Below are 15,203 nucleotides of genomic sequence, written 5' to 3'. Positions count from 1 at the left end.
CTTCCAGAATTCTCCGTCTTCAGATTTGAATTTTTTAATTTTGTTATTCCAAAGTTTAGTCTGGTGGGAGTCAATTAACTTTTTAATATTGCGATTAAGCTTATTAATTTGCGATTTAATTGCTGGGTCACGTGAATAGGCGAAGATCTTGCGGAGTCTATTTCGTGTTTGGCTAATTAATTTAATTTCTTGCGGAAGTTTGAAGTGATGTTTTTTATTAAGAATTTCTGTAGTAGAATATTGCAATGCCGTATCAATGCAGGTGGTGATACTTGTGATAGCCTGGTAGATATCATGCGTATTTTTTAATTGCTCTGTTTTGGGGAGGTGATTGTTAATTTCAGATTTGAATTTTTCCCAATCAGTAATTTTGTAAGTGGTGCTTGCTTCAGGCCTGCCGATACCAAGGTGTGCCAGAACTGGCACGTGATCTGAAGAAAGATCATTGATTACTTCCGTAGTGATCGGTAAGTTATCAGATGTGAGGAAAAGATTCAGTATGTCTGGATACTGTCTTGGGTGAGTAAGCCGGAAAGTAAAATCTTCTGGAGGGTAAATGTAGTATGGGTAATTGAACAGGAAGTTTTGAAGGATATCACCGTTTTTATTTGTTTTGCGGCACCCCCAGCTAACATGCTTAGCATTAAGATCACCTCCAATTATGGTGGGAAAGGGGTTATTTAGCAAATTCTGTAAGTGATGATCTTGTAGCCTGAGATCTGGAGTGTTGTAAAGGGCGCATACAAGCATATTTCCCCAATTAGGGATTCGAACGACTACCCTAACTTCTTCAAACCCGTGAGAATTGTCAGAAGCGTAGAAGCAGGAATCCAAACTCCGCTTAACATAGATTACGGCACCTCGGCCTCTATGTCTGATCCTATCACAGCGATAACTGCGATAGTTAGCAATACTCAATACTGAGACACACGCTGGCGTAGCGTGTGTCTCAGTGATTAGTGCAATGTCGATGTTGTAGTGTGTGAGAAATTCCTGCAGTTCGCAAATTTTGGTGATAATGTTCTGCGCATTCCATGTCATGATCGTCACTGGGGTCATTTTTACTAAGGACCTACGATCCATAATTTATCTTAGTATCGGGCCTCACTGTAGTTTGCTTTTCTGCCATGGCAGTTGTATTGTGTAGAAGCGCTATAAGATCAGCAAGGTTCTTCATGACCTGCTGAGCGTCCGCTACATCTTTCTGAATTTTCCCCTTCGAAAATATCAGATTGAACAACCTGGGCGTAGGATTTATTGACAATGACCCTTTCATCAAACTTGGGGGCATTAGGTTTCTGCTTTGGAAAAGCCTCGCAACCCCTCCAGTTGCTGGTATGCTTCCCGAGACAGTTACAACATTTCGGCTCAGAATCTTTAGGTTCCGGGCAATCCCGGCTTTCATGAGGGCCTGCACACTTACAGCAGCGAGGCGGGTGGTGACACGCCGCCTGCGCGTGATGGTACCTTTGACATCGAAAGCATTGTGTCGGCCCACGCCGACCACGATATCTTTCTACTTTAATGTGCAAGTACATTAGATATTTCAGATGATATTGTTTTTAGGTGTACATGTAATAGTCTAAATAATACCAACTCTCAATACTTTTGGTCTCTTCTTTTTACTCACAATAATTTCTGCGAACTTTATTTCTATTCAGATATGCTTAGACAAAATCAAAAGCTGGTCAGTTTAATAAGGAAGGCCATTTTAATGTGAAAGAGGAGCTAAAGTCAAAACTACTCTTATCTTGATTACCAAGTTGGATTCCCATTTTATGAGGCCCACCAGCGGCCGAGCGGTAAAGTCGCTGAACACTGGTAGTTCGGTCCGAGGTTCGAATCCCGCGAACGGGCTGGCTGCATGGGTGTTTTCGTGGTTTTCCCCATGTGTAACGTGTATACGAGCCAGTTTCCCTTAGAAAGTCCTCCACGGAAGGCATCCCTCCTCTTAGGCAGATAGCCCTAGTGTGCTTTGCCATAATTAAATACACCACACCACCACCCATTTTATGTATTATACAAGTTTACAAAGACACTGTATTGACAAGTAACATAATAAATATTAAAATCAAAACAAAGTTTTTATAATTATTCAGTTATGTTTTTACTTCTTTGTACGAAGTAAAGGAAGTAGTGTAATCGCGAAAATTTTCGGGTGTCATATTTCAAGGAAAATATCTATTTTTTTACCCCTATCGAATGCGATTTAACGATGTCTTTGAGTGATACCTGTACGTGCGGACAAGATAAATGACTCTTTTTCCCCAAACGGGATTTAAAATGGATTCAGAAGAGATTTTTTCCCGACGTCTGTACGTTAAGTATGTACCTATGTATCTCGCTTAGCTCAAAACCCAGTAGTCTCAGAACGTTGAAATTTTGTATATAGGAGTGTTATAACATGTAGTTGTGTGCATCTTATTTTGGTTCCGATCGGCCGCACCAAATGCATACTCACTCTCCTACTTGGTTTCGTGAGTTCAATTTTTTTAATTCTTATATGTTCGTAAATTGTGCATTTTTTGCTTTAAAAATTATTGAAATATGTTGTTTTTTTTCTTCCAATTGAGGTTTTTATGAATAGTTACTCTGCATGCAATACCTGTAGATTTATCAAGAATTTAAAAGTTGTTTGAGTGCGGCTAGACCTATTTTTTTTTTTTTTTTTTTTTTTTTTTTTTTTTTTTTACAAAACAGCCATATTTTTTCACATTTGAAAATTAGCAAAATAGTGAGTAAAGTTATTCTGCATCTTCAGTGTTTTTGACGACTGGTACCAAAAGCACTCTCAGTTTTGTGCATCGAAAAATCTGACTTCTTGCCCCCTTACCAAATTGTTTGTTTTTTTAGGAACTCTAATTTTAATTTCATATTTTTTTTTCAGATTGTTTTAAATATATTCAATGTTTTTTAATTTTTCTATAATTTTCAATTTTTAATAAAGTTATTTTGAGGTTTTTTGTATATTTGGCTTGCCGCGAAGAGAGGACTGAATTAATTGCATGAGAAATATATCTAGCGAAATTCGAGGAAATAAGTTGAAATGAAATGCATCAAAAACTGAGTATAATTTCATATTCTGTGCAAGGAAGTCATGTGGTATCATCATCAGAGTTTTGCATCATCAGAAGGATCAATCACTTAGAAAGGAATGAAGAATCAAAATCGTTTCCCTGGGGAGATCAAGGGAAGCAAGCTTGTAGATAAGTCTGTTATGCCAGACGCGGTCAAAGGCATTGCGTTAACATACTTTTGTATTAACATTTTTATAAAATTGAACGCTTTTTAACTTTTCACTTTAGTTTAATTTTTAAGAAAACATGCCAGGCTTCTGGTGCCTCTGGAACACAATAATGGAGTAAAAAAAAAAAAAAAAAAAAAAAAAAAAAAAAAGCCATAAGGTGTCCTTATTGTCCATAAGGATTTAGGCTCTGCAACACCGCTGGTAACGGGACAACTTCCGTACTAAGGCTGCCAGTAAGCGCCAATCAGAATTAAGTGCCGTTCCGCCACACATGATGAATCTACAATGTTGCGACCCGACAGAGCAAGGGCAGACAAGGCAAGGCTCTGCCACAGGACCACTGTTGCCTCTGTTGGCAATCTTTCATTTATATTGTAAGCAAAGAAAATATTGGTTCTCGAAATAACATCCATGATTCGCAGCTGCCACAATTTAATTTCTTCTTCTCTCCATTCTTTTCCTAATATTCGAAAGATTTATTTGGTTTATCTGATTATGGCAAAATGCCGATTGCCATAATCAGGTAAATCAAACCATAGTACTTTATATCCACTCAGAGATTCAGAATTATGTATCTACTCTAGGCTTAACCATTCAGCTCGAGAGTGCTTTTTACTATTCTCTGAACGCTTTAATGATCTGAATGAAAGAGTTAATAAGTGTTTCCTTTATTTTACATTTTATTGTATTAAAACCTTTGCAAGACTTCAGCACTATTAGAGTTGTCAACCAGAATTGGATGTTGCTAGATTTTCAACAGCTGCATTATTTTCGTATACCTGATTGTGTAATTAATCTCTATTTTACTTAGAAAGAACGTGGTAATAATGATGAATCAATAAATAGAATTAATCTAAAGTTTTACAGTATACAGTTCCATGAAAGAAAGGATCTTTCAAATATGTCCAATGAACGAATATTTAAGTTCCTTTTCTTCAAAACCTCATTAAAAATTTCAAAACTGTAGTAAAAGTATAACATAATTTCTCAAAAATCTGTAATAGATTTGCAGTTCTCTTCTTTTTTTAGCTTTTTTCTTTAGGTTTCTATCACCTTGTAGGGTTTATATTTATTTTAACTAACATTTATTTTAAGTTTAAACTATCTTTCCTGTCAAGACTTTTCCCTGGAATTGCCAATGCTAGAGTATGTAAATTTTAGTAGAACGCGCAAAGTATTCAGATTTTCAGCGAAAGTAAATTTGAGTTAAATAGAAGGGAAACGAGTTCGTAAGTGTGCTTTCTTGCTTCACGAGCGTGAAGGTGGCTAGGTAGAAATTGAAGAACCGCGCGTTTCGGCCTGTGTGCTTATCAGGTTCAGTGTTCCTCCTTACTTGCTTGGAGAACATTCAATGACCTGACTCGGAACAGGGAGCTTACTAAAGCTATGTTCAATAAATGTGGGAAGTAGACAAGATACACAGGAAGGGTATACAAAACCCTTTATTTTTCTCTCTTTACAAAGATTTCCGGACTTCGGAATACAGAGACCAACCACTTGTGGTCTGAACGTAAGAATATAAAAATATTCACTAAATTCTAACTAAAGTAACTTTGGATTAATAAACAAGTGTCTACTCGAAGATTGGAAGTATATTAACAGAAAGGCCATATGTAGTACAGAGAACTGTTAACACTACGATACGTTTAAAATTATCAAGAGGATTAAACCTCTGGCCTTGAAGGCAACCAGCAACCGAATAAAACTGCTAAGGCAAGCGACTTGCTTCTACTAACTCCTTCCTCTCTCTTGCTTGGCAAAAAGCCACAACTTAAGTACTTGGCGTTCGCAAGACAAATTTGCATAAATAATTTAAAGCTTTTAATTCTGGCCGGAAGTAGAAAATAAGAAGTGATAGTAAAGATTTAAAATAAAATAAACGTTAGTAAAACTTAAGATCCTTACATGCTTGCCTCGGCAGATAGTTGAATCTTTCAACTTAATATTCAGAAGTTTGCTGAAATATTAGCGGTATCTTAGAACGCGGTTAGGTTAGTTACGTTTAGAGAGCCTCGTAGGTAGTAACTTGTTATTATTCATTTTTAGTTTCTTATTTTTATTTTACCGCCGGGTCGGCGTAGTTTGTGAGCGTCAAGTGCACGCATCTGTAACTTCTAAAGTAGAATAAAAAGGGAGTTAAACCCTTCTTAAGAGTTTTGTGTACTTTCCAGTTCATAGCAGTCACTATTATTGTTGCGTGCAGGTTGGGGCCACGCAACACCACAACCTATCTCTGATAACTTAATATTAAGCCTGATTATTTACAAATTACATATTGTGTTAAAATTTTTTAAATCATATTGGAAAAGAAATGAATTCATTCATTACCCATTGTACAACTATGTCTTCAAACAATTAACCCTAATATTATTCGTTAAAAAATAATGCTTTACTGAGATCTTTCTGCTTTGATAACTGATAGATAAACTGGGACATTTCTGCCGTAATATTCCCTCTGTCAACGCCTTTTACATACAACCTAGGATATTTTTTGGCACGTCCTTACCAAAGTACACGTGCATCTTGAAGCATATACTAGAAACCAATTTCTTGGACATTCTTAAAGCAATATATTAAAAGTACATAAATCAAGGTATAACACACCAGGGGCATTTTGGCATTAAAAAGAAGATAAAATGAGAAAGATTCCTTCAGTAGCGTTTACCTAGGAGAGGAATGAGGACAGAGACGAATCAGTGCCATGAGAAGACGAACGGAAAATTTTAAAACTAAAAACTTATGAGCTGGAAAAGACAAACAAAATTTCGTACATTTTGATTAAAATGTGTCATCTAACCAAAAGAATGCCAATTAGAAAACCTAAATTATTGGATTACTTTCTCAAAATGGAACTACGAGCCAACGATTTATTCAGACATGATTTGTTCCCCTGTTTGTCTGCATTGAAATCATGTAATTATTGTATCAGTAAAGAACTGCTGTTGAATTAAATTATTTATTTAAGAGGAATTGTTAAATGTAACGTAACTTTTTTTGCAGGACAAAGAAATATTCAACAAAGAATTTCAGAAGTGCTCCGGCTTTGTCGTCGAATACGCTGAAAATTTACTCAAGGAATTATCAGACGGATCTGTTCACCAAAGTATTACAGAACAAGAAAAATGAATTTTAGTAAGCCAGATATTCTAGAACGCTTAATAGAAGGTTACATAAAGACGCCAACGTCTTTGGAGGAACAGACATTTGATAACGTGGCTTTAAGAATATGTCACAACTGGAAGTTTAAACAACATATTTTTTCCCTTAAACTGGAACTGTCAGAATGCTTCTCTACTCAGAAGCTAACACTCAAATGGGAGAAATATATTTTAAAAGAATCCACACGAGTTTGCAAGACATTTTCCCTGCCAGTTGTAATGGAGCAACATTTAATTTCTCATATTCGAAAGATAGCAGTACAGCTATTAATTTGGAGCGGCATGTGGAAAACACTATTTGATATTTCCTGCGATCTGACGTCTGATCTCTGGATGCCAAAAGATTGGAAAGACGGGCGTCTAAATGAGAGGAAAATTGCCGAGCGCATTATACGAGACAAGAGAATTTCAAATTATCAGCGGTACAAGTTAAGTTGTTTTTATTGTTTAGAGGAATCAGTTCCTCTTTTGTGGAATAAACTATCATTGAACGAGAGGCATTGGCTAGTACGTGGTGATCAGGGGGATTTTGGAAATTCAACCATAATCAGAATGTGGTCTTTCTATATGGCAAATCTTGAAGAGTTTTCAGATAACGAGACTTTATATATAAATCTTTTTTACAGAGGTTTGGAAGAAAAATGCGTCGTGCCAGTGATCTTTTCCTGGGAAAAATTAAGTAGCATAACTAAACACAATCTGCTCGCAAAGCCTCTATTCTTTTCTCATATTATCCAATTCGAAGATGAGAAATTTGACGAAATTGAAGTTGATGGGGATGACAACATTAATAGATTTGTGATGCTGTTTTTTACCGTAGCTGCTTTCATTCACAGACGAAAGAAAGTGAACTCATATCCGTTCATGGACACCTGTGTGATACAGCTCCCTCTAAGAAGAGACCTCATAGATATTGTTTGCTTTATTCTATCAGAAATCCGTGAGCTCAGGTTTACAGAATATGAAGCACAGTTTGAGACATGCCAACACATCATAGATGGTTTTCAAATGTGGCCTTATAATGATCTCCAATTTACAAAACTTCCTCCTCGGACAAGTCAACTCATTCGGAAGAATGTTTTCAAGTGGCAGTTTTCGTCTTTATTATCAACTTATTATCAAACGTCAAAGGTAAGACGTTTTAGGGAAAACGATTTTTTTATTATCCCTATGAACCTTTAGACGCCGTATTAGGATCAAACATAGTATAAAAACATTTAAGTACGTGTATTTCCTTAATAAGATTATTTTAATAAAATAGAATTTAACATCAAGTTTTTAAGCTTTGTGATGTTATTTTTTGAGTCACATGAAAGTTAAAAATGAAAATACCAAAAGTGTAAGATATTAGCTTTTTCAACTACATATCAAATATAAAAGTGTGGAATTTTTCTCGATTTCTGAATTGAAAACTCTTTGTTTACAAAATAAGGAAGTTTTCCCATAACAGAATGACAATATTCATCTCACATCGTACTCATTAGGTAAAAGACAAAACAGTCGTTTTTCGGGGGAAAAAAAGTGAAACTGAACAAGAGAAAATATTCATAAAATAATTTATGTATTTGTGAAATTTAACCATGTTTTTCTGTCAGCTTGGTATAGTTATGTCACAGATGTGAATTTATCTAAAAAAACATAAGAGTAATTTTCTTCGTAGTTAAAGAAAAGGGATTTCAACTGAATTTAAAATACTGCATATAACATAGCAACCCTCCCTCTCTGTGAAACCGAGAGATTCCCGGGTTTTCAACGCATCTCCCGTACATAATCAAATTTCCTGGGTTTTAATTTTTCGCCTTTGTCAAAGAAAATGCTTTTCAGCCTTAAAATTCAAGTGACAAAATTGAATTTCCACAGTTCAAGTTTCATTGTTGAATTAATAAAGCTTAATTTGCGCTGTTTCGTTTTCTCATCCCTAGTGACCTTCAGCATAATTTTTTGATATGAATTATACTTTATTTGATCTGAATTGTCGTAATCTAGTTTACACATTTATAGAACTTTATGTGAAGACTCAATCTTTAATTAGCAATTATGGGTATTTAATTGTATTTTAATTAACAGGTAGAGTCATTTCGGAACAGAAAACAAAAAATATGCAATACCTTCGCCGGGATTCTGATTGCTAGTAAAAATGGAGGTAGGAAGTAAGATGGAGTGGCCCTAAACAGGTTTCTCCCGTACCTTGCTCTGAAGCACCGGCGATCCCTACGTGGTGACCAAAACATTGGGTCATTTACCATTGAGTTTTATGGGATTTGACGCGATCGGATGTAAATATTTTGTAATTACGTCGTAAATATACATATAAATGTATATATTTTCTTTTTCTACAACACTTCAGAGTCCTAAGTATATGAAAACAACATATTTTTAAACAACATTTCATTCTGAACGGAATTAAATGCTATAATTTTCACAGAACAGTTTTCTCAGAATGGTTTAATTTGAATGAAATATTATCTCAAGTTTTCGTTAATTACATTAGGAAAAAAAATTAAGGTAATTCGATTTTATTCGGTTAAGGTACAAAAATTAAGATCAAAGTTTATTGTATTATTCATATTAAAATTATGCATTATTTCTTTTCTATTTATAGAGCTTCTTCCTAAAATACTTTCTTAAATATGACACGATTTTTTGGCTTCTGAGGCATCTTTTAAATCGAAAAATATAAGTCAATTTATAATTAATGCTCTATTCGGTTCATTTTAAATTAGAGAATTATTAGAAATTAGCGAAATACTTTAAATAGTACTTAACTTTCTCTGAACATTTCTGAAAGGGAATAAAATAAGGATTTTCTAAAATTATTATTTAAAACTTGTAACTGAGTTATTATAAAATGTAAGGGGAATAATTCTTTTAATTATACTTATCAGATTTTTTTTTACCCTTAATTTCAACAATACATATTCCAAAACTCTTTATTACTTTACTACAAATATGTGGTTCCAAATCAAGGGAAAGCTAACTTATTGGCATATCTGCGTGTATATTTATTAATTTTGACGAGGATTGCAGCATTTGATGGTAATTTTATTTTTAATTAACCCAAATAAGTACAATGTGTAAGCCCAAAGTGATTATTTTTCAGATATATAAAATTAAACCGATGGGTTTAAAATGAGCAGCAGTAAAGCTTCTCCTGTAAAAAATTTTAAAAGGTACATATTACAATAATATATGGATGTGAAAAAAGTTTATTTTACTTAAAACATTTTGGCGTTTGGAACATAAAATAAAAGTATCGAATACTCTATCAAGGGTATCGAAAGACGTATACAATTTTAAAGGTACCGTAAGATATTTTTCAGTCTTTAAGCCTAACATTTTTTGTTAAATCTATATTTTTGTAGTGCAACAGCTTATAATTTTATAAAACAAATTCATAATCAAAATCGCTGTTGTTAATTATCGAAAAATAACCAAGATGTGATTTTTGCGTAAATGTCACTAAACAATACAAATTACTATTATCCATCACACTATGAATGTTTCTTTCATGCGAAAGTGTCCCTTTTTCGATTCGTATGGAACTGTCGTGTGTCGAAATACTATCAGAAGACCGTCAAGCGAGCTTCTGAATGTAAACAAAGAACACCCCATCTGGTGACCGAAGCTTCGAAGCAGTGCTTCACTTCAAGCGCCGGTTGGCCACTCCTTCCTTTCTTACCTCCATGCTAGTAACACTAGTGTCCAATTACGGCACCAGTTTAAGTCCAGTTACCAGATTCTAAGTAGTTACGAATCATCATCCAATGCATGTTAATTTGTGCCAATGTACGGAGAATTTTTAAAAATTTTTAGAAGCAGACGATGTACATGTAAAATGTCCTCGCTGGAATTTGAGCTCCGCATCTTCTGATTCCTCGAAGAATATTAGAAATACATATTATATTTCTAAATTTAATCGCACATTAGCATGCACATTAATCATTTATTTTATTTTTACCTTTTTTATGGTCCAGGATAAACAAAGTTCAATGCTGTCTGGTATTATTACGCAGTGTGAAACTACCCTGTATTTCTAAACATGTTCATATGTTAAGACAAACATGCCTGGAAACAAATGAACTTCAACTGAATGTAATTTTTGATTGCCGCCCACTATCCTAAAGATATTTCTGTTCTAGCACTAAAACATAAAGATGTCTGCTAGGCATACGCAGGTTCAAAATATAACATGCTTTACCTAATAAAACCTTCTTTCACTGATTCACTATTTCACTTATTATTAGAATGCCAATCAAAAAACCTAAATTATTGGATTACTCTCTCAAAACGGAACTATGAGCCTACGATTTATACAGACACCATATTTCCCCTTATTTTTCTATATTTAAAGAGACATATGACATAAACATTTTGAAGTTTTCAATTTTGGACTAAAAATTAAAGTAAACTGAGACGATTCTAAAAATATAAAATTTATGCAGGTTTCGAAATTTTAAACGACCGTTACAAAATGTAAACAAGCACTAATGAGTCCACCAGTTTAGAACGAATAGATGCCTGGTGTGGCTACAATAAAGCGATTATCATCTGAAAAATGTATGTTTATAAACATTCTTTGCCAGAACCTGTTTTATTAGTTGTTAAAAGTGTATTTGTAAGTCTCTCTGCAAAAAACAACTGTCAAATTGCATTCATGGAAGAATTCAAAACCCGAATGAAAGTTTCAACAATTGCATCCGAGCATGCATACCAAAAACTGTTTTTGTGAGTGTCATGACATTAAAATTAGGTTTGTTAGGGGTGATAATATGTTTAAATGATAGTGTACAAAGCCACAGTACAGTAATGAAATTATTAGGAATACAACCAGGATTTTGTATGGTAAAGTCTTTGCGAAAAATAGGTTGTTATAGAGATCGTGAGCTACCAAAAGCTTTCTAAAATGCCTAGAAAGATATATAAATTAATAAAACAAGAACAACTTGATGTCGAAATGTCAGTTCAAGATGACTATTGTGTAGGAAAATATTAAAATAATTTTATAAATTATTAGTGTTCAAATGTTTTTTTTTTTTTTTTTCCAGTTTTTCTCAAAATGTGTTTTTTTAATTTCAGTACACCATTTTTAAACTTATTCAGCCTGGAAGGTTTACACTTTTCACAGTTCTTTATCTTAACCATTTCTTTGAAACTATACAGGATATAAAATTTACGATCATTAGTTTTGGATATATTAAAAATTTAATACCGTTTATTCTATGATTTTTAAAACATTTTACTCATTTATTTTTGATATTTTTCTCTTTTTACGTAAAATGTAAAATAGTACTTATTATACTTAAGTAATACATTTTTAACCATCATACAACATTTAAAGGAGTTTGGTGCAGTATTCTTTAAGAAAAGTGTACCAAATTAGCACACTGTAAAAAGTAAGAGTAAATACCGTCAAAGGTAAGAGAAATTAAATAACTGGTTTTTAAAACCATAAGGCTTTAACTTAAATTTTATGTGTTTTATATAATGTACAATATGTCTATTTTAAATGGAAAAAAGAATCTAGAGTTTATTTTGAGAAAAGTTGTACCCTAATAACTTGTCTCGAAATAGTTGCATTTCACCAGTCGAGATGGCGGTGGCTTTGCAAATGCGGTCAAGAGCAGGAGACTGACGTTAATTACGAAAGGGCAAAGTAAACGGCTGTGTCAGGGATCATAAGGGGAGATATATTTTAAAAGAAAAGTGTTTTTAGGTCTCATTTAGTATCAGTATATCAGGAACACATATCGCGCGCTGTAGATAAAAATGTTTTTTTTCGTACAGTGTTGCCATTGCTCGCTTTGAAATCGCTGAGTTTGTTAATCAAAAATTCATTGAAGTGTTATAAAATATGAAATCGATAATAAAATAAATTTTAAATTGAAATTAGGGCTTCCACACGCCGATATTCTATGGAAGATAACGTTATTCAAATTTTGATGGCTCTAGGTACCGTCGTTTTATCAAAACATACATACATTCATGCAGACTCTTCATTATTTAATTTCTTTAAATATAATACAGGGCGATAATATTTGGTGGCAACAATTTGAAAAGTGATTCGCCGTTTATAGTTTTCAACGCAAAATGCCAAAATGAAATTAATAATCCTTCTGGGCAAATTGCCCCTTTGAACTAATAATGTATTCTAAGAGCGATGGGCTGATGCCTAGCAGTAAGGGTTTGGAATCAAGAATATATTTCGCAGAACCATTATATTACTTGCAAGTATTTCATTAACTGATATCGTTAAATTTTGAAATTTCATATAAACTAGAAAAGGGATATAAAAATTAGGAAATATTTTATTTTTAAATAAACATTCAATTTATGTGTAGATAGATAGCTGCAAATATTTTACTCAGTTGTAATTTTATTGGGGGAAAAACTAGGAAATTCCACTGGTTAAGTAATGGATAATCGAGAAATTTTTGCGATCGGGGAGCAAAACGCTTATTTCTGGAAGTGGGAGTCTATACCAGAAACGAAGCAATAACACAGATAACTAGCATGTAACTAAATAAAATATTATACATTTTTTTAAATTACAAATTTACATTTATTAATCAATTCAAGAAATGCATACAAAAGCATTAAAGTCAAGATTACTGTTTAATTTGACGGTATTTTTAGACCTTATGCTGTACATAAAACGGCTTTTCTTCTTCGTTTTTAAAAAGGTACCCCTTTTCATCGAAATCGTCGGCACTGATACGAAATGAAGGGCGATTTATACTATACCTCAATTTCCTGGCCTGTAAGACGGGCAGTGATTTATCAGGTTAAAACTTGGGAAAAATACTTAGACAGAAAACAATTAAGTACCTATTTTAATGATAACACTTTATACAACGAAAACGGAACTGTTGCATTAAAAACTTAGCAAATACATCAGCGTTTCTTAGAATTCCATAAATTCGCGATCGCTGTTGCTAAAATCATAGTTATTTTCACTTAGGTTGTCTCTGTAACTAGATTTGCCGCTTTTTCTAAAACACAATGTCGTCCTTATTTCCACCTAGTGCACTGCTAATTCCACACTTTTTAAAAGATTTGTTGTAGGATAAATATATTTTCCAGTATTAACTTCCTTCTTAAGAATTTTCTGCAGTCTATTTTGCGTTATTTTATTCATAAGTCTCAAATTGAAAACAATTTAATGTTTATATGTTATTAGAAAATTAACCAAAAAGCAGCGACCACAATGAAATTGAAAAACAGTCCTTAGACGTGAAAAGGTTGAAAGCCATTTGGGTTAAGACTATTTTCTCAGATACTCAGCTACTTCGCATACATGGAACATAGAACTCAAAATGAAAAATTCAATATTTACTACAAATTCATTGGTGTAACAAATATCTGTCTTTCTACTCCTACTTTAAAAAAAATGATATTTGCCTTACAGTTTATAGTTCACTAATACATTTTCATTGTACAAAATTGCATTCCTTCGAAGAATTCAATTTGTATTTTCCTCTGTATAAAAACTGAATGTAGAGAAGTTAGATGTTTAAACGACTCCCACATTTTCTCAAGACCACGAGCAGGGACAGGGAAAAGTGGACGGAGCACCAGAACTTCGTCAGTGACTTTTACAGGTGTTGCTCCGCCGCACTACTGTACCCCGCTGGGCTTTTAGTTGGCCCGCATCGGATGCTAGCCTACCAAGACATTTACATAGTAATTTTACATTAATATTAGACTTACGTATTGAATATACAATTACAAAGACATAGTATACAATTATTGCAAAGAAATTAACCTATCAACAAAAGTTGGATTATGGCAGATTGAAATAACATAATTACTTCGAACATACATACAAACTTTCATTGTACATTGTACTTCATACAAACAATATATTTACATTAGTATATCTAGTTACATCTAATTAAAATAAACATTTTAAGGAGCTAATTGAAGTCTACACTGAGATTATTCATAAAGAACTTCTCAACGCAACTACTTATCAATCAGCCAACCTTACAGAAACATCTATAATAAACAGGATTAAAACTTTTCATAAGAAACTCAATATTACTTTCAATGCAAACTACAACAGATTTACTAATCTTTATGCGATTCCCAAATTCCATAAAACACCATTAAAATTTAGATTTATAGCTAATGGAACTAATAATTACAAGAAAAATATAGACTATTATTTTTCAATTCAACTAAATAAAATCTGTAAATTTATTTTCAATGATTGTAACACTAATCATAACTATTGCTGGATCATTCATAATAACACTCCTGTCATTAATACCATTAACATCCAAAACATTAACTGCTATGATTTTGAAAACTTATATACCTCACTTCCTCTAGAAGAAATCTATACCAGTCTACTTGATCTACCAAAACTTTTCCCTAATATACTCAATATCATGACTCTTGACAAATGGAAAACTTACCTAAAATGCACACTTTTTCATAACTACATCAAGTTTCAAAATCAACTTTTTAAACAAGTCAGAGGATTGCCAATGGGCTTACATTCCAGCACCTCGATCTGTAATATCTTTTTATTTGTCAAAGAATTTAACTTCCAAAAAAATCTACAACCACAAGAGTTAAATTACTACAAACACACCTACAGATTTATTGATGACCTTATTACAATTAATAATTTTGGTAAAATTGAAAACTCCGACATTTATCCGAATTGTCTTAAACTTAATAAAACTAATAATTCACAAAATAGCATAGACTTTCTAGATCTTCAAATCATTAACTACAAAAAAATTTTACTTTTTGACAAAACAAGAAACTTCAATTTCAATACTAACAAATTA

General features: G+C 33.1%; 1 protein-coding gene across 1 annotated transcript in view; it reads left to right on the top strand.

Moving 5' to 3' along the window:
* Positions 1–6,380, top strand: part of LOC146993497 (uncharacterized) — a 31,432-nt gene extending 25,052 nt beyond the window's left edge. The window contains exon 3 of the mRNA XM_085806917.1: positions 6,248–6,380. Within this exon, the coding sequence (XP_085663043.1) occupies positions 6,248–6,380 (133 nt within the window). The remainder of the gene's footprint in view (positions 1–6,247) is intronic.
* The last annotated feature ends 8,823 nt before the right edge of the window (positions 6,381–15,203 follow it).

This window comes from Stegodyphus dumicola, chromosome 12 (genome assembly GCF_044657685.1).
Source record: "Stegodyphus dumicola isolate Sdum_Otavi_A_Nest chromosome 12, ASM4465768v1".
Classification (NCBI taxonomy): domain Eukaryota; kingdom Metazoa; phylum Arthropoda; class Arachnida; order Araneae; family Eresidae; genus Stegodyphus; species Stegodyphus dumicola.
Note: the sequence above shows the minus strand (reverse complement) of the source record. Positions and strands in the feature narration are given on the sequence as shown.